General features: G+C 42.0%; 1 protein-coding gene across 1 annotated transcript in view; it reads left to right on the forward strand.

Annotated features, from left to right (window-relative positions):
- HEPHL1 (hephaestin like 1) overlaps positions 1-17,004 on the forward strand; it is a 32,337-nt gene extending 15,333 nt beyond the window's left edge. The window contains exons 9-20 of the mRNA XM_062514347.1: positions 2,430-2,641; positions 3,051-3,201; positions 4,391-4,603; positions 6,655-6,868; positions 8,457-8,596; positions 9,649-9,789; positions 12,859-12,965; positions 13,449-13,671; positions 14,406-14,545; positions 15,151-15,310; positions 16,644-16,724; positions 16,802-17,004. Of these exons, the coding sequence (XP_062370331.1) occupies positions 2,430-2,641; positions 3,051-3,201; positions 4,391-4,603; positions 6,655-6,868; positions 8,457-8,596; positions 9,649-9,789; positions 12,859-12,965; positions 13,449-13,671; positions 14,406-14,545; positions 15,151-15,310; positions 16,644-16,724; positions 16,802-17,004 (1,985 nt within the window). The remainder of the gene's footprint in view (positions 1-2,429; positions 2,642-3,050; positions 3,202-4,390; positions 4,604-6,654; positions 6,869-8,456; positions 8,597-9,648; positions 9,790-12,858; positions 12,966-13,448; positions 13,672-14,405; positions 14,546-15,150; positions 15,311-16,643; positions 16,725-16,801) is intronic.
- The last annotated feature ends 3,225 nt before the right edge of the window (positions 17,005-20,229 follow it).

Here is a 20,229-nt window from a genome sequence, read left to right on the forward strand (position 1 = left end):
CTGCACTACTGTATTGTTATATCCAGAATACTTGAGTCCAAAAATCTGCTGCTGAGCTCTGCAGTTTGCCCTTTTGTGGATGCTAAGGCACAGAATGGATTACTTGATTAATTTGTATCTACCCTTCATGTCACAATCAATGGGACTCCGCAGATCTGCAAATGTGATGGTTCTCCTCAGATATGTGCCAGACAAGATATCTAAAACTAGCTGGGGTCTGTGTTAAACAAAAGTCACAAGCACAATCCAATTTCTATTAGTTCAAATCTAATATTGCTCCATTGCAAGGAGTAGATCTCCTCTGGACACGCTCCAGATTTATGACTCTTCAGATCTGGCATGATGTCCCTGCTGAGTCTAGCTATAACTATCCATATGGTCTCAGCTGCATCACTCCCAGTTCTCTAATCCAGGCTGGGCATTGCCCTCTCTTTACTATCAGGATAGTCAGTTTCAAAGGCAGCTTTTATCCAATTGCCCTTGGACATGAAGCAGTGATAATCCTCATTAATTTTCATAAATACATAAATGTTGAAATGGAGCATTTATGAAATTCTTCCTATCATTTTGTGTGAGAACAGGACCTTATTGTCTAAGTTTAACTATTGAATGTTACATGTCACATTTAATTGATAGGCACATTTTACAGTCAGTGACAAGAAGACCCTCTGGAGATGTGATTCTGTCTCCACCAATCACAGAAGTCAAGAGTTTGAGTTAGGGACTAATCTTGAGATGGTCCAGTTAAAGTGAGATCAATCACATTCATAGCATCTGCAGAGATAATGCTGTGGTCTCTGAAAAAGTTTTTGCTGCATTTTCAGCACTGAAAAGAAATGTAGTTTTCTTGTTGCGTAAATTGCTTTGTTTTCACTACAACACATCAAAAGAAACTCATGGGACATAATCCCTCCTTTGAAAATTGTGCTGGGAGAGAATTAGGTCAACATGTAAAACTCATCATACAATAAAATCAATGCAAAAGGCTTTATTAAATTGTTGTCTCTTGTTACTGAGCTTGCAACTCAACAAATTTGCCAGGAGGCAAAACATCAAAAAAACAACTTGCAGTGAGTTCAGCCTTGAAGTTACCTGCACAGATCCTAATGCCACCCATGTCAGAGATGGTTCTCCAATGGAAGTGAAGCTTCCTTCTTGCAGATCTGTTGGGTTTTCATTTAACAGTCTCTGGTAATAGTGACCTTGAGCACTGCACAACCGTTAGTGTGTAGCAAAATCAACCCAAAACCTACAGTTCAGCAGCCGTGAGTGAGCTGGCACACCTCTGGGTCTTTGGAGAGAAACCTGACTCCAGATTCATCAATAATCTTTCTGCCCCTTCTCTCCTTTTAACTTTTGTGCTGTGGATTTCCATTACATCTATCTACAAGTGTATATATGCAGAAATCCTGTAGGTATACGTGCAGAGATTGTAGGTTTATGCTGAGGGTAAATAACGTTTCAGAGATTGTGCATTGTCTAAGTGCAGTTTACTCTTGTGAAAATACTGGAAATAAAAATACTCACATCTAGAGATGTCTGCAGATAATATGTCTTTTTCAGTGCTCTCAGGAAATACCCTTGCATGTTGCATTTGACACTTGTCTCAGAAAGTCTCAGAGGGCTTTTGACTCCTAGTCAATGTTTGCCTCATTGACCACTGTTGCAGGATGAATCCAGTAGTATTGGATACTGTGGAAGCTACACTCTGCTTTCTGCTGCAGTTTGCAGCAAATAGCTGTGCTCAGATGTAATACTGCTGTTTTCACTTGTGTCTAAGATTCTAAGATTTTCTTGGAGTAGTAGGGACTGACTGTGCTGAGAAAATATAGATGATGGATGCTTAAGTGTCAAAGAAAATATAAATCTACCCTTTGCACAGCAGCAGATAATGGCCCAAATCCTTTCTAAGTAGCCTCCAACAAAAAGCAAGATCATCCACTCTCTGGAAATGCTGACAAAGGCTCCTGTGCATCACTACAAAATCAAAAAGAAACAATTACCAGGATCAGATTTGTTTTGAATTTCTAAAGAGCCACAGCTCCAGCTGCACTCACTAATCTAATTGATTTTTTGGTGCTTAATGAAAAGCTGAGTCTGAGTTTGTGTCACAGATAAATTCCATGTTAGGGCAGATAAGCTACAAACATTAGAGCAAGCCATTTAAGCACTAGGATGAGCTCTGCCTGTCTTGTGTGATTGAATCCAGATAATCCAGCGTAGCATCAGAAGGTGTCTGGGTGGAGCAACTAAGCTTGTTCTGTGGGGAATGGGCTTGGTTGTCCCCATGGCATGGGACTCAGGTGAGATATTCTCATGGCATAACTGCCATGAGGATTTCCACAGTAGCTATACTTCCATCTATCTCTCCTCATCAGGAAGACAAAGCCTTCCTGTAATCTTGATGCATCTCAGCTTTCTCTCTACAGGCTACCCAAAGCCAGGAGCCCACGTTAAGCCAGGTGAAACCTTCACCTACAAATGGAGAGTGCCTGAGAATGGAGGTCCAACAGAGAGTGACCCCCCGTGCCTGACCTACCTGTACTATTCAGCCACCGATGCTGTCAAGGACACCAACTCTGGCCTTGTGGGACCTTTGCTGGTCTGTCGGAAGAACACCCTGAATCACGACGGGACACAGGTGCCCAACATGAATATCTGCTTGTCCCTAAGAGCAGGGTGCTGCACTGGGGGTTCCCATACAGGCAATTTGCCCAGTTCCCATCTCAGTTTATGGAGATTACATAAATGTCACTCCTCAGGGTAAAAGCTGATCTAAGAGGATGTTTAAGAAAACAAAATTTTCATTCCCTAATATCCTTGCTCTTCCCTAGCTTTTTTGTCTTTTCCATGCAAATAATAACTCTTTTCACACTATGTAATGGACACTTTATTTATCCTGGCTGATGAAAAGGTGCCAATTCCTATCTCTTTGCAGACTTAGTAAGAAGGTGGCTTCAGGGGAAAGAAAGCTTTGTTATAAAAACCTATTCATTTTTATTGAATAGACTTTTTTTTTTTAAATGTCTTGTCTTCCTTCTTGTCTACAGAAAGGAATAGACAGAGAATTTTACCTCCTCTTTTCAATCTTTGATGAAAATGACAGCTGGTATCTGAACAAGAATATTGAAGTGTTTACTGGAGACCCTTCAAAAGTAGATGAAAAAGATGCTGATTTCATGGAATCCAACAAAATGCATGGTATAAAATATCTAATATCTGTTAATGATACCTTTTATTCAATCATATTGGGAAGATGAGTTGGCAGGTTTTAACACCATTCATAGCTCTCTGCACTGCACTGGAGAGTGAGCTGGAAAGCTGTCAGTCAGGTTATGGCCAGCTCCTGATGCCCTTGGAGTGCCTGTTGTTGAAACCCCAGTCACAATGGCAATAAATGCATCCATCTACCAACTATATCTGGGAAAAGGGAACAGAGCATTGGTTTTTAGATACAGCACTTAGTTCTATAAAAAGGCACAATGCCAGAGACAGGCATCAGCTGCAGAAGAAGCCAATGTTCACTAGTGTTTTAAATTTCACTGCTGGGCTTGTCACTGGCTCATGCAGTAAACTCTACCTGCCCTGCTCTGCCATCTCCCATCCATTTGGACAGTGATCCCCTCTGAAGAGGAGACCCAAAGACTAGTGAAATGGCCAAAAGTCTTTTACAGCATGATTTCTGGATGCAAGTATCTGATTTCAGCATGGATCTCCCCCAAGGTATACCTGGGATGACAGACTTGAGGAAATCACATAACCTATCTTTGCTTTAGATATATATTTTTAGGGAACTCTGGGGGTTTCTGGACCCATCTCTTTTATTCTTCTGCTATGAGATGGATCTCATCCTGAAGTTTTGTTCTTTTATAGCATCTTTCATACATTGATCACAGAGAACATGAGGGAGTTCAGCCTCATAACACCCTTGTAAAATAAAGATGTACATTTAGGAAGTAAAGGTGAAAATCAAAGGTAAAAATCACATAAAAAGGCTCCATGAGAATTGAATTTGTAACTCAAACTCTTTATGGTCCTCTCCATAGCCTTAATGACCTGGTTATACACTCTCCATGCTGAAAGGAGGTACCAAATTTGTACACTTGGCTGCTGTATGGGAGGTACAGTGAAAAGGTCAGAGAAGAAGTGCTACATCACTGCAAAGGGCTATTACAAGATTTTACAGGCTAAAACCAGAGAGGTAGAAGTTCTGAGTTTATAGGAATAGCACTTGATGTTAATTTGGTGTCCTCCAATGCTACCTTTGCTTTACAAAATGCCCCTTTAGTGACTTGCTGAGTCATGAGCCTCTGGCCAGGTAGGTGATAGGAAGCTCTGTAATGCTTTTCTGTGGACCTGCTGCTAATCAGTATTTTTCCTTCTCCTCCAGCTGTCAATGGCTACTTGTATGGCAACCTGCCAGGCCTGGCCATGTGCAAGGATGACAAAGTCTCCTGGCACCTCATTGGGCTGGGCAGTCACTACGATATGCACGGGGTTCATTTCCAAGGAAACACCATCGACTTGAGAGGAACGACAAGGGATGGGCTGGCCTTGTTTCCTCATTTATCAGGGACAGCACTAATGCAACCAGACCGTGTGGGTATGTTCATGAACTGATTTAGGTTGTGTGGCACTTGTAGATACCAGTCAGCCAAAATAACAGACAGTGAGATGCTCTGCTCTGCTCTGCACAAGCAGGCTGAAAGCATGGAGAGAGACCCCGGGGACACAGCATAGCTGAGAATTCAGGCTGGATTACTTTTCTGGGAAGGTGTCCAAATTAAACATGCATGTGCACCAAAGACCAGAGGCTTTAATGACGTGGGGATGGGGAGAGCAGCAGGCAGAGAGATAGCGAACAGGATGCTCACAGAATTTTATAATTCTCTTTTATAATTCAAACAGACTTTTTAGAAAAGCAAATTCACTGTCATGGGGACAGTCAGCATCACTTAAGGTATTTTAGAACTTCAACAAAAGCTTTTCAATAATAGTCAGTCTTTAGGAGTTTCTTCAGAAGCTTATACATTAAAGGTACTTTTAAATCTCATGGGTAATCCAGTGATTCATACTTCAAACTAGGAGAGTATGAGTTGTTTGCTGGAGACACCAAATAATCTTCATAATACAGAGTACAAGATTACTTTGCTTTACATTGGTGTAACGCTGTTTAAATTAATAGAGTCATCAGGGCTGGACAAGGCTATTCCAAGGGCCATCCATGGCCAGGGCATCTGATAGAAATATGCATTGGAGTTGTGTATGTGCCAGGTTAGACCTCTGTTGCAGATGCCTGTAAATGGGGAGAAAGAGAGTATGGATATTAAAATCTGCCCATGAACATGTCAAAATATGCTCTCACAATCACTACTGTCTTTGACCACAAGAGCTATGAAAACAAAAAGGCCCATGGTGGCTTGGCCTTCCATGGAGGGTCAGAAAGTTACAGTTTACCTCAACTGTGCATATAGATAAACAGTCATAAGAAGGCATTCCTGTATAGAGGGTCTGTGTCTGTATTGCAGAGCCCTTCAATTAGCCTGATTACAGCAGAGAAACTGCAGGGGCTTAGTGGAGAGTCCCTTGCACTGAAGGCTGCTCCAGTGGCTCTGTGCTCAGGGAAAAGGAACCAGCATCTCTGAAACACACCCCTTGTTTCTCCATGCCTTTACTGAATTTTGCAATGAATACTTCCTCCTGTGTCTTCCTGTGTTCCTCATGGGCATGTCTGCAGCATGGACTTGCTGGCAGCAAAGGCTTACTGGCAAGCTTATTCTTGCTGCCAGACATCTAAGGGCTTCTCAGAGCTTCCTTGGCCAAGCTGATCTAACTCAAATAGTTAGAAGTAATTTATGGTGATTTCTGAGCAAAGATGGAGCAGGCTAGTTTTTTCTACGGAGCAAAACAAGGTCAAGACCTGCTGGGTCCTGCACTTGGTTCACAATAACCCCATGCAATGCCAAAGGCTAGGGGCAGAGTGTCTGGAAAACTTCTCATCAGAAGAGGACCTGGAGGTGCTGGTCAACAGTGGCTGAACATGATCCAGGGTGTGCCCAGGTGTCCAAGAAGGCCATTGTTATCTTGGCCTGGATCAGCAGTGGTGTGGCCAGCAGGAGCAGGGCAGTGACCGTCCCCCAGTGCTGGGCACTGCTGAGGCCACAGCTCCAATCCTGTGTTCAGTTCTGGGCCCCTCATTACAGGAAAGACATTGAGGGGCTGGAGTGAGTCCAGGGAAGGGCAATGGAGCTGGGGAAGGGTCTGGAACAGAAGGGTGATGGGGAGTGGCTGAGGGAGTGCTGGAGAAAAGGAGGCTCAGAGGGGATGTTGTCACTCTCTGTAACTGCCTGGGTGTTAGTCTCCTCTCCCAAGTAGTAAAAAGTGAAAGAAAAAGAGGAAATAACCTCAGGTTGCATCACAGAATTTTAGTTCATTGAAAAAGGCTGCCCAGGAAGTGGTGGAGTCACCATTCCTGCAGTGCTGGGTTAATGGCTGGCTTGATAATCTTGGAGGTCTTTTCCAGCCTAGAATATGCTATCATTCTATTTAAACCTCCCCTTGCTTAACTTTCCACACAGCACCACAGATTAGGATTTGCCCAGCTGCTTGTTAGGTTCTTTTAATTGCTTAAATGTCATGTGCTTTTCTTTCCAGGCACATTCAAAGTGGTTTGCAGGACTTTTGATCACTTTGTTGGTGGGATGAAACATCTCTACGAGGTCAGCAGCTGCCACAACACCACCGGAGCCCAACAGCAGCGTGGAGCCATGAGGCTCTACTACATTGCTGCAGAGGAAGTTGAGTGGGACTATGCCTCAAATAAGAGCTCGGCACCAAAGACTTACAACATCAGCAGCTACGAGGAAAGGTACCCAACCCAAAAAACAGCTGTGGGCACAGGACACAGAATGGAGGGGAAACTTTGAAGCACCATTTCATGATGCCAGCCTTGTATTTTTTAGGAGGAATTTTTCACCAAACATAACATGAGAAAATGTACTTACAAAGTCACGGCCTCTCAGACTATACTAGTTCACAGGCACCAGTTTCAAATGCTTTCATTTCAGAGTGTCTTGTAATGCTGTTGAATTCAAGAAGGTTTCCAATTTGTGTTCCAGCCCTGGCTCAACCTTACAATGATTTCCTCCCAATGCCCTCCTTTCCCTTACTCGCCCCAGCCTTGCCATCCCAGAGTTCTGGTTTTCATAGAGGAGAAAGTCAGTCACCTGTTCCAGATGTGAGTTCCTGTAGGCAATGCAGATGCATGAAAGGGGTGCTGAGCCTGCTTTCCTGCAACATGGTAGCCCCTAGATCCCCTGAAAAGATCAGAATATAAGTAACCCTGCAAGTGAATCACTTTACTGTGTTAAGGAATAAAAAACTTGTGAAAAAAATACATATTCCAGATCATATTGCATAGACTGGCCTCTGAGGACACTTTCATGAAAGTAAAAAGGAACATATAAAAATAAAATAAATATAAACCTTAGAAAAACATCTGCGAAATTGTTCCTTGTGCAGAGGAAGAGAAGACTAAAAAATACACCTAAAGAGTCACAGGTGATGATGTGAGTTTAAAGAAAACATGAACTCCAGTACTGTCAAATGCTGTTGTTGCACACATAGCTCACTACACAGTAAGCAGTATCCCTGGGGCAGTTTTTTGGTTTTATTTAGTATATTGTGAGCCAACTTTGCAATTCCCCTGCCCGGGGCACCTTGGAGATGAGCTGCCAGGAGAGAGCTGCTCCCAGAAAAGGATGAACTCTCAGCTGCACAGCGGGTTGTGAGTGTCCTCTGCCGGCGAGTCAGCCCTCTGGGATCCCATGGGGGCAGCAACAAACTAAGGGTAAACCTGGAAAGCATCCTCTTCCAGGTGAAGAACGGAAAGTATCATGCTGGGAAACCATCTCATCTGTTTTATCATCATGCTGGGAAAGCATCCAACCTGTGCAGCACACAGCAGCAAGAGGGAAGGGTAAAGCAGCTCCCTCTTATCTCAGATGATGACATTTGTTTTCAAAGGTCAAGCTTTGTTTATCATCTTCCCACTGGCTGACTAATAGCCAGGATAGCAAAAGCAGCCATCATGGTAAGAGCATTCAGGTCTCCAGGGACAGGCAGTATCTTTTATTGGAGTGAAGGATGCAGCTGGAGATGGCAGCTGAAACCACTCTCATCTCACGCTTTACCTCTGCTCTGACAGCTCCAGTGAAGGATCTGTGCTCCCAAAATTTTCGGAGAGTGCGACTTATCATCAGCTTTACCTGTTTGAAGAGGGTGTGCATTCAGTGAGGATTATCACTCTTGCTATTTAAAACTTCTCAGGGCTTTCACATCCACCAGCACATTGGATCAAGCTGTAAATTCTCATTGAAACTATTCTGACTAACACAACAGCTACTAGCTTTCACATATATACACTTTAGTGCTTTTATTGTCTTTGTATTTTGCAGCTATGGGCATGTTTTTCTGAGCCAAGCAGAGGACCTGATCGGCTCAAAATACAAGAAGGTGGTTTACAGGGAGTACACAAGTGGCAACTTCACACAGCACAAAGTGAGGACAGAAGAGGAGGAACACTTGGAAATCCTGGGCAAGTAGCTCTCATGTCTCACAGACCAAGCCTGTGGTCAGCAAGAGGATTGCTTTCCAAAAATTAAGATGTTTTCTAGCTTTTTTAAGATGGAAAATAAGGAACGCTGGTGCGTACCTGTTCCAGGTATCAGTGATTTCACATGCTATTTATGTAACTGCTGAGTGTAAAGATTCTTTCCAAATTAAAGAATTCATTCTTGAACATGTATAAGGAGTATCCTAAGGAGTGCTATAATGGCAGTTCCAGGATGCACCTTAGCTTCAGAGCTTGTAACATGGGGGAAACTCTTATAAACAGATTAAAACAATATTAAGGGGATGGGTTTGTATTTGCAATTGGGCAAGACAGAATTTTACCCATCATAAAATAACCATCAGCTCATGTTTTTTACGGGCTCAAAAGCAGGCAACAACTGGTCATAAAATAGTCATAGAATCATAAAATATTTTGAGTTGGAAGAACATTTAAGTCCAACTTCTGCCCCTGCACAAGATCACTCCATGTTCCTGAGAGTAAACACTTCCTGAACTCTGTCAGGCTTGGGGCTGTGACCACTTCCCTGCAGGGGACTGTTCCAGTGCCCAACCATCCTCTGAGTGAAGAACCTTTTGCTTATATTGAAACTAAGCCACCCCTGATGCAGTTTCATGCTGTTCCCTCGGTATAACCTTCTCTATGAATATATCCACTATTTTCTTTCCTGAAGGACAGGAGTGGAAAAAAAAAAAAGTTTAAAAGAAGGTGGTGATTGCCAGCTTAAGAAATGAAATTTTGAAATATTCAAAAACCATCCTCAGGAATTTTCCTTAAAAACCAGCTGTCCAAAGACCTGTCTTCAGAGAGAAAATTCTCTTCATTGACTGAAAAGGGATTATTTATATATATGGAGCTTTTTATCAGCTGAGATAAACCAATTTTAATGGCTTTCCTGGAAGAAAAGCTGAAGGATTTTGATAGAGACCCTGGCTCCACTCCTAGGCCAAGCTATTGAAAGTTTGTAGAATTCAGAAAAGCAGCATTAATCACTGGCATCTTCTATCTCAATTTAGGGCCATTACTCCATGCTGAGGTTGGTGACTCTGTACTGATTGTATTTAAGAACAAAGCCAGCAGGCCTTATTCGATAAGTGCACATGGTATAGAAGAAGCGGGCTGTGAAGAACAGCCTGAGACACCAATTACTCTCCCTGGTAAGGCTCCCTTTTGGTTTTTTTTCCCCCTTCTTTTCTTTGAGCTACAAAGGATATATATAAAGGCATTTTAGCACATTAATGATAATCTCTCTTTCAAACTTGCCCATATCTGTATATTCTCCCAGGCACAATATACTCAACACTTATTCATCTACAGTACTGAGTTGCTGTACATGTAGGTTCTTGACCAAGAGAGCATTTTTGGGCAGAGGATGAACCTTCATTCCTATCAGGGGTAGAAACAGCCATGTAATATCACTGGACAGCTTCCAAAAGAGAGACAAGCAGGCCCATAATCATGACAAGAGAAATGTGAATTAGTGCTGCATTTGTCTCCAGACTGACACTCTAACAATATTTTAAACATTTTCAGACTCAGAGGTAAGAATTGCAGATGTTAATATTAACCCTGCCTTTTTCAAGCTACACAGAATTGGCATTTGCATTCAGAGTCATGCATAAAATGCAAAATGTAGCTGTTGTGAGAATTAACAGTCTTTGGAAAAGCATACCAAATATGTCTCAGTTTCTTGTGAGGAAAACAGTGGAAAATATATTTTCATATAGACAGATCCCAGTTAAACTTTTTGCACTTCAATTTTTTTATTGGTTTTACGTTCTAGTAGGAAGTCAAACCCAGGCATTGTAGTCAATCCAAAACGTACACACCTTTGCTTTTCTAACACCCATGCAATCTTTTTTCACGGTATTTGTGAACTTCAGTCTGAAGCTAAATGAAAAGGAATTTTGATGTAATAGAGCTCTTTGCAAGCTGAAAATTCTTTCCTGTGAGCAGTTGTGTTGGTACAGTACAAATACACAGAATCCATGTCCAAATATGAGCCAATGTTTGCCTTCCTGGAATCTGATGAATGTGTACCTGAGGTATAATACAGGGGGGAGGGGAATAAAGAGGAAGTGATTTGTGGACAATTCCCTTGTTTTGTTATTTGCTCCATGACGTTGTTGATGCAGTTAGGCTGGCATTGAGGTGTAATAAACGGGAACATTACTGTCATGTCTCCTGTGTCCACATGGGAGCAGGCTTGGGATGAGTTAGATGAGGGAAGGTGTCTGTGTTTGAGAGTAAGCCAAAAGTCTTCTTCAGCAAGATCTAAGGACTGACTTTTCCTTAGGAGTTTAGAAAGAGGGGTTAAAATAGAAATGAAGTCCCTGAAAATAAGAAAAATTTTTGGGCACCTCAGTCCCCACCAAAATCATCTAGAAATCCTCACTGTCTGTCTTTCTAGGCCAGGCTGGACTGCTCACACAGAACTTGCCAAAGACTGTCTAATTCTACTAAATCCTAAATCAGTCATCAGACAGATTTGTTTGCATCCTGACAAACTACACTCTTGAGAGCACTTCCAGATCTTAAAGAAACTGTGGGGGCATAGTAAATAGATGCAGAGAGCAGAAGCCTATGCTAAATCAGCTCTCATCTGCCACAGCTTTGTTCTCTCCCTGTCCATTTTTCCATTTACTCAGAGGAAAAAAGGGGATAAAACATCAATTTTCCTCATGTTTATTGCTCTTTTCAGGGATTATTCCTTATTTGCACTTCAAAGATGAGTGTTCAATGCCTTCTGACAAACTGTCAGCTTGTCAGTAAGGTGGAGATTTTTTTTCCATCTACAGCCTCCAAACATCCTGAGGTGAGGAGGAAAAAGCAAGGACATGGTGGAGGCCCATGATCAGCCTCCCTTCTCAGTTTATGCTCTCTAAAAGAGGTGATGACATGTAGGTTAGATACAGGTGGATGAGAAACACTTCCCTGGCCTATGTCTCCATGACATGGTGCTTATTGTCTCCATGACATGGTGCTTATCCTGTAAGAGTAAATGATATTGCAATACTTGCACGAGGCCCATCTCATAGTGTATGAGAGTTGGGAGACACCATTTCTTTGTTCTTGTAGTTACCGCTGTACAATAAAACCCACTGTTGCATGGTACATGAACAGTGTCATGGCTCAGTGACACAAAACTAGGCTCAGTCACTTCCCAAACCTTTAAGCTTGAGAACTCTCCTTGCCTAGATGCCCACAGCTATTGGCAGCTGTTGGGTTGTAGCTGTACTAAAACCGTGGTTCTGTGATTTCCTGGTTTTCACCTGACTCACAGCATGTCCCAGAGTGCTCTTGGCTGTTTGTTGTCACCCTGAAAGACTTTTGGGACAGAGATTGCTTGGTTCAACATTTCTCCACCACTTAAAAGGATAAGGTGTTGATTGCATTTTGGTCTCCTACCCTTTCCTGCAGTACCAGCAAAAAACAAAACAAAAACAAATAAAAAATAGAAACAACAACAACAACAAACAGGGAAACACAGTTCATCTGAACACAGATGTTTGTGTTCAGTGTAGAGAAATGATCCTTGCTCAAATAGATCATTTCCTCACCCATTTGTTAAGGGTTTTTTTTTAAATCAGAGGTCAGGGAATTTCTGCTTAGGGAGGATGTAGCAGCGATGATGACATTTAGGAAGGGATAGAAGTTCTCTGGTAATTGTTGTGAAGCAGGGGATTATCAGGAAGAGGAAAGAATCCCCCTGCTGCTGTCAGACAGCAGGTTGGTACATATTCATCTCTCCTATCTGGGCCCTCAGCTGACACACTTCTGCAGCACCCTCTGCAAAATCCCAGTGGCAGCTGCCACTTCTTTTTGCCCTTTTCAATAGAGAAAGCCCAAGAAACAGTTCTGGGCTTGGCTCCCAATGCCTCAACTGATCTTAAGCATCAGCAGCCAAAATCACTGAATTACTACAGGTTTTGACAAGGGGAAAGACGAAGAGTCCTGTCTGTAAACTTCCTTCTGTGGGATGCCACTTTTGTCAATATCATTTGCAGATCTTGTTTTCCAGAGCAATCTGCCTTCATTTATACCACTGGAACTTCACTGACCTCCTGGAAGGCAGATTCATATCCCTATCCCTTTGCTGCATGCTTCCACAGGTAGCTTTGATGCAGATAGTTTTTTGATGAGGAGGGTAGGAGGTCTGAGTTAGATACTGTTAAAGCCCCTAATACTTAGCTGCTCAACGTAAAATTGTTCTCTCTCTGTTTCAGGGGAAATAAACACCTACAGGTGGAATGTCCCAGAACGATCTGGTCCTGGCAAAACAGATCCGAATTGTATCACTTGGGTTTATTATTCAACATCAAATTTTGTTAAGGTAACCAAGAAATGGCCATGAAAGCTTGCACTGCTTTGCATGCCTTGTGTACTGTATCTGAAAGGATTCTGCTTCTCAGCTGGGAGAGGACCCAGCTCTCCCAGAGGCTAAAGAAACCATTTACAGAGCTAGATGTTTTGCCCTGTTTACTAACAGTTGCACATGCTTGGGTAATTTAATCTACGGAAACCCCAATGCACCACAGTAATGCGACTTCATCTTAAAAGAACAGTTGAAGGGATTTGGGGTAAAGATAAAACATTACACAAAATCACAGAATCACAGAATGAGTAAGGTTGAAAGGGGCCACTGGAGGTCATTGCTTTGGTAAATTACCAGAGAGGCACACAGAAAAAGAAGTTTTTAATCAGACTGAATTTTTCTCATCTGCTAGGAAAAAGCAATTTATCTTCAATTAATCTGTATTTATTTCATAACTGGATGAACTGAAAATCTGTAACACATATGTTTATTTTGTTTCAGGACACATACAGTGGTCTGATTGGGCCTCTTGTAGTTTGCAGAAAAGGAACTTTAGATGAAAGAGGTCTAAGGAAAGACATTGATCGTGAATTTACTCTTCTGTTTATGGTGTTTGATGAAAATGAATCCTGGTATTTGAAAGACAATATTGAAACATACCTTCATAAGAATCCTGACGATTTTAATTCCACTGAGAACTTTGTAGAAGGCAACAGCATGCATGGTATGTAGGACTCAGCAGCAGGAGCCAAGAGGAAAGAGGTTCATTTTTCACAGCTCTTTTAGGAAGACATTGGACTTAGGCTGCAGTTAACCAACCACGTGACAACTTCATAAACTGCAGTGCTGGATACAAAAAGATTTCACGAGGCCCAGCCAAGATATTTTTCTAACAAGACAGTTTACAGGATAGTCTTTTGGGAAGAGGCTGCCCTGCCAGAATTCCCTTGTCATTTGGGAGCCATGTTCCTCCAAGTCTTGTTTTTTAGGAGCATAAGGATGATATTTTAAAACTGTGACTGTATTTGCAGCCAGTCCAGGAGAAAGGCAGAATAGACTGGATGGTGACACGCAGCCCTGGCAAAGCAAACTCGTCTTTCTACAGCTGGTACCCATTTTAGGCAACAAGTCTATTCCCTCTTTTTCCATGTAGCTTCTCAGCATAAATCCAGTTTGCTCAGGAGTTCAATTTCAACCAGTAAGAAAACAGTTTGATGCTCGTAAGACAGAAAAATGTTTGCTGATGTATACTTACACGATTTGAAAACTGAAACAAAAGCATGACCCTCTCTGCAGTGGCAGTGGTCACTGTGGACAGCACTTGTCCTGACCACACATGCCTGTCCTCTCTCTGAGCATTCCTTCTCCCCTGACAGTGCAAAGGGTGCCTGAAGCAGAGGTTATAATCACCCACACCATGACCAGTTATTAATCATTCCTATTTTGACATTCTTCCAGCAATCAATGGGAAGATTTACAACAGTCTCTTGGGTCTAACAATGAATGAAGGTGATAGGACAAACTGGTATTTGATAGGAATGGGCAATGAAGTGGATATCCACACAGTTCACTTCCATGCACAGACCTTCATCTTCAAGGTTGGTAAAAGAAATCAAAATAAAACTTTTATAGTGTGATGGGAAATTTATGAGAATAACAAACAAACAAACAAACAAAAAAAAAATCTATATTTCCAGCCTGGTTTTGTCACTTAGGCACAAAGCCCTGGGCTGATGCTGAGGCTGATGGGAGTTCTGCATTTGAAGCAAATACAAAATTAATGAGATCCTTGCAAAACTTCTATTACTCTAGTAGAGGACATGCTTAGGTGGGCTAAAATATGTGATTACCCATAGGTACAAGGGAAGATACAGGGAGGAAATTATAGTTATGCTGGGTTAAGTAGTTTTATGCTGTGACAGTTTGCCCCTGGAAGGACTACCTGAAAAATCTATCTTTCAAAGAAGCACCTTTGCTCAACCAACAGTTGGAGTCATCAGGAGAGGTCTGCTGTTGTTATATAATGGATTAAATGAGAGGTGTCCACAGACTTCAGTTTCTCTGGATGATGCTCACTAGAAAAGTACAAGAAGTGTTTGATTTACCTTAAAGACCTGGCAGTCTAACTGGAATATTTCAGTGTCCATGGGGGAGTATGACTTTGAGGCATGACTCTCACAGTTCTGGTTTTGCTTTGCCACAGACAGATAAGGACCACAGAGGAGATGTATATGACCTTTTCCCTGGGACTTTCCAGACAGTTGAACTTGTAGCAGAAAACCCTGGAACATGGCTTCTGCACTGTCATGTGGCTGATCACATCCATGCTGGCATGGAGACAACCTACACCATCAATAAATCAGGTGCAGTATCAAAGATACTAGGACACAGAGGTGGTATTGCAGCACGATTGGATGGAAGGCAGGGAAGAAAGGAAAAGAGCTCACCCGTGCACTGGTGGGAAGCACCTGCACTGCCATGGCCAGTTAGCAGTGATAAGAGAAAGGACAAACACCCATAATGACATGGCAAAGAGAGAAATCTTTGGTGTACTTTGCTGCAACTTGAAAGTGGTTGGTGCTTCATAAATGCCCTTCTGAGACAGTGGCAGCCTAGGGACCATTTGTCATTTAAAGGTGGTGCAGAAAACATCTGCAGAGCTGTTTTTCAGCTTTTTTTGCCACACTGTGCAGGAAGCCCTACAGTCTGGCATGGTGCTGGTTCCTTCCTGTGACCCCTGATGATTTGCAGAGCTGTTTGGGCTCCTCCCTGCACAGGCAGACACCAGCTGGGATAAAAGGAGCTCCAGAAAATGGTTGTTCGTCTTGTCCAAGAAACAGGTGATCTCTTGGCTAAGAAAAACTGGCAAACTTTTTGAGTGGTGCTTGTCTCTTCCAACACGTGAGTTAAGCCAAAAGCATTTTGTGAGCCTCTCCACATCACATAACTTCACTAAACATCTGGATCCAGCATCTCCTGCCTCAGTCCCCACTGTGCTGGCTGCACTCCTCTACAAGAGTTTAAACAGTGGCTGTAGGCACACCTCATACCTATAACCCTGTAGAAGCACAACAACAAATGCAGATGCCAAATGTAGCCAAAATACTCCTTCCTTGGATATGAGGAATTTATTTGACTCCACATGTGGAATCAAATAAATGGAATTCATGTGGGCTGTGAGATTTCAAACAGACAAGCAAACACAGAACTGAATCATGGAATGGTTTGGATTGTAAGGGACCTTAAACATAATTTAGTTCCATGTGCAGGGACACCTTCCACTAGAGCAAACTTTTCAAGGCCCCATCCTGTTCAAAGCTTGGCCTTGAACACAGCCAAGGATGGGGCATTCATCCCTTCTCTAGGCAACCTGTGCCAATGCCCCACCACCCTCATCATAAAAAAATGTGTTCCTTAGAGCCAATCTAAATCTACCCTCTTTCACTTTAAAAATCATTCCTTGAACTGTCACTACCGTAAGTAGTGAAGTAACAGAGATGCTTCCAGAGAAGGGGAATGTTGCCTGTGGAGCTGCCCAGAGGAACAGCTGTGATGATCTAATCACAATTTGTGTTCAGATCAACGAGGTAGAAATAATGAAGTAAAGTCAACTCTACTTTTTCAAAAGAGAAAAAAAAAATTATTAACGTTTACAACTTAACTATGCTTCTTTTTCTCTCTGAGAAGAGAGAAGAGAGTGGGAAGTTCCTTCAGAAGGAGGACACACAACTGGAGCATACAATACAACTACTGCAACAAATGGAACCACTGCAAAGGGTAAGGAATTTTTAAAATTCATTTAAAACTCTTTAGATTCATGTACAGATTTCTCATTAACAACTCTCTTTTAACAGATTATGACAACAAAGTGGGCAATTTTTTTGGCAAAACTTTGAGTCCTGGAGAAGCCAGCCTGATACTTGCAGCTTTTTTTTGCATCGGACTTGTTCTACTGTCAACAGCATTAGTTTCCTTCTGCTTCATCACCCAGCAAGGAAATAGAATCCATTACACAGCTCTGCATGACAAAAGTGCATTTCTGGCAGATTCCCTGTAAATCCCCACTTTTAATATCATTCACAGGGACTCACTGGATTTTACGACACAGAACCATAAAACCATTAAGGTTGGAAAACACCTCTAAGATCATTGAGTCCAACCATTAACCTAATACTGTCAGGCAACATACTGCTAATAAAACCGGAGCAGGGAATATGCTGACAGTCCTACCCCATGGCCAGTGCTCACAAGAGTGAACATGAGCTGTAGGGCTCAGGTCTAAGAGCCATCACCATTTCCACTCCTCTGGAACTCAGATGAGTTCTGACCAAGGTCCAATCCAGCAGCTGAGCAGAACAGCACACCTCTTGGCATCCATAGGGTTTTCACAGGAGTAAGGAGCAGGCAGAATGGCATCCATGTGCTCTGTGCAGAAACACGGGGTCCACACAAGGGAATAAACACCACCAGGGACTGGCTTAAGTTGTCAGCTTTTGAAGGAGCAGGGGCTAATCTCCAAGTCCCTGCAGTTTCCCAAATTTTGGCTCAATGAATTCACCACCAGTCAAGTGATCATCCCTTTTTTTCTCCCTGTTAAATGAGGAAACTGTGCGCCCGGGACAGATTTCTGAAGACCTACAAATAATTTTTAGCACCTGATGGGTTTAGCAGTGTCCCTGCTGTTAGTTTCTAACAGCTTTTTCTATCTCTAAAAATCTAGCCCGGAACAACCTCTAAGAGATTAATTGACTTTGTAAATGCTGCTTTTTATGGTCCTGATTCTGTACCTCTTCTTTGCGCTGAGCAACATTTCTCTCCCTACCTGTAATGAAGCCATCAGGAGGATGACAGAGTTATCAGGATGATGCCTCTGTGCTCTGCGAGGCAGACAGACAGAATCAGGACATTAGTGATACTTGAATGTTTATAGCTAATTTTTTGTTAGGCTGTGTTCGTTCTTGCCTGCTCATACCTGCTATAGCTCCTGCAGAGGAATTCCAGAACAAACACCATTGTAAAACTGTTTACACAAATTTGATTTTGAATGTAAATTCAAGTTGCTGGTTTTTTTTTTTTAAGTTATATTTTTTCCACTTCTGCACTTTAAAGTACAGAAAGGTAGGAAATTTTACTGTGCGACACTCTTACTGTAGCTTAAATGTGTCCTGCATTGATGTCCAGTCAGACAATATGTTAAAGGTTCTTGGATGTTTCTCAGTAATTTCTTTGTTTTCCTCAGTCATTTGAAAACACACACATGAAGTAGAAATGCAGGACCAAGCCTTTACAGAACTTACATTATATCAACAAACAAAATCTCCTTCTCAAAATCTCCCATTTGAGCTGCCAAAACCAGATGCTCTAAACCCTTTCATCTTCCTGTCCTGTAAACATTGAAATTGGGGTCTCTTGTTCTGTGCAAAAATACTGTCTGTGCGGAACTTTTGCTCTCTGTGTACATATAAAATTAAAGCCTTTCACTTAAAATGCACTATTAAGAAAGGAAATTATTTGGTATTTCAATTCTAGGGTAGCTAATGTGCCTGATGTTTTAGAAACAGTCTCATAAGTATCTTTTGACTGTATAAACTAGTTTGCCAAAGTGATTACATTGATAATAATAAAAAAATCAGCTATTTGTATGAAACTTCTGGCACAGTTCATTTCCTAGGTCCTGTCCCACTCCTCAGCTGGACAGTGGCTGTGAAACCAGAACAAAGGCTCCAAAGGACCCCAGGACACCACTGCTGCCACAGCCTGCCACAGGGATCATGTAACATCACAAAAAGTGTAAAGCAATGAATTTACCATTGCCTGCCTTGTGCAGGCAGCCCTGTGCCAGCTGTGCCTTGACACCTGTGTTGAAGGACAGCATCTGTTGGGCTGAAGCATTGGCAGGGACAAAGTTAAGCAACAAAATGAACAGAAGATCAAGTCACCAAGGCAGGGATGTTCTCCACTGAGTGCTACAGGCCCTCAAGTATGAAAAGTCTGGATTATTAACTGGGCTAGCAGTTGGGAACTGTCCTAAATCCAAAATCTTGAAAGGTGACTAATACAAGGTCAACCTTTAAAAACTTTCCAGAGGACTGAACAGCTCTGTCAGCTGCACTACAGGATCTAGCTGAAACTGTTCTAAAAACAAAACCAGGAAAGTATCCAAAGAGACAGAAGAGAACATGGAAAAATTTGTACTTTTTTATCCCCCCAAAGAAAATTGTGCCTTAGGAAGGCTTTTGAGTGACTCAGTGCATAGGTAAGAAATTATGTGGATGAATATAACCTGCTTACATTTCCGTAAGACCTTTAAGAAGGTCTTCAGTTAAAGCTTCTTAAGGAAATGAAATCACCATGGGATAAGGAGTCCGTGGAAGTTAAATAACTGGTTAAAAGACAGTGAAAAATGGTCAGATTTCATGTTGAAAGTCATTAATGGGGCTACACGACTTGTGGGATGTACTTGTCCTTGCTCTTCACTATTTTATCTAGGTGTTGTGAAAAAGAGTGGACAAGTTGAGTGACAATCTTAAGGACACGTAGCATGAAAATGAGTGTAAAAAGGGAGAAAATGTATTACTGCTACATTTACAGTACTACATGTAGAAAAAAGCAATCCTAACCTTATGTTAGGTTATCATACTGTCTAAGCATCTCCGAAATGGGATCTTATTTTGATACTTTAATGACAACATTAGCTCTGGTGTTGTTTAGTGGGCAGAAAGGCAATTAAATATAATGAATCAGTACAAATTAGGAATAGAACAAAATAGAAAACCACTTAGTGCCATTACACATGTCTGGGGCACCTGTATCTTGTATACTGCATGAATCAAATCTACTGGCCTCATCCAACAAAGCAGCACAAGACCAGCACATAAAGAAAAAGAAAGGGAATCAGTATTGTAGAACAGTTTCCATATGAGGAATGATTTCCTTGGCTTATGGCTTGGAAAAAATAGGAAGGACAATTGAAAGCAGATAGGATAGCAGTTTTATAAACAGGAAATTGAATGGAGAAGGGAATAATTTGTCCTTTTTATAGAAAGCAATGAACTGGGGGAGTGTTACATGAAAACACAGCACAGGAGGTGGGTCTTCATGGGGTGGACACATGACTTCTTCTTGTGACTCCTGGGCTGAGGATACTCCAAGCTCACAGAGGTCCAGAAGCCAACAAGAAAAGTACAGAGGGGCAAATAAATTAAAGGTTATTAAAGGTGCAGGCACTCCAGTGATTTCCTCAAAAAACTAACCTGAAAAGCAGTGATCAAACATTTTGGGT

Source organism: Cinclus cinclus, chromosome 2 (assembly GCF_963662255.1).
Source record: "Cinclus cinclus chromosome 2, bCinCin1.1, whole genome shotgun sequence".
Taxonomy (NCBI): Eukaryota; Metazoa; Chordata; class Aves; order Passeriformes; family Cinclidae; genus Cinclus; species Cinclus cinclus.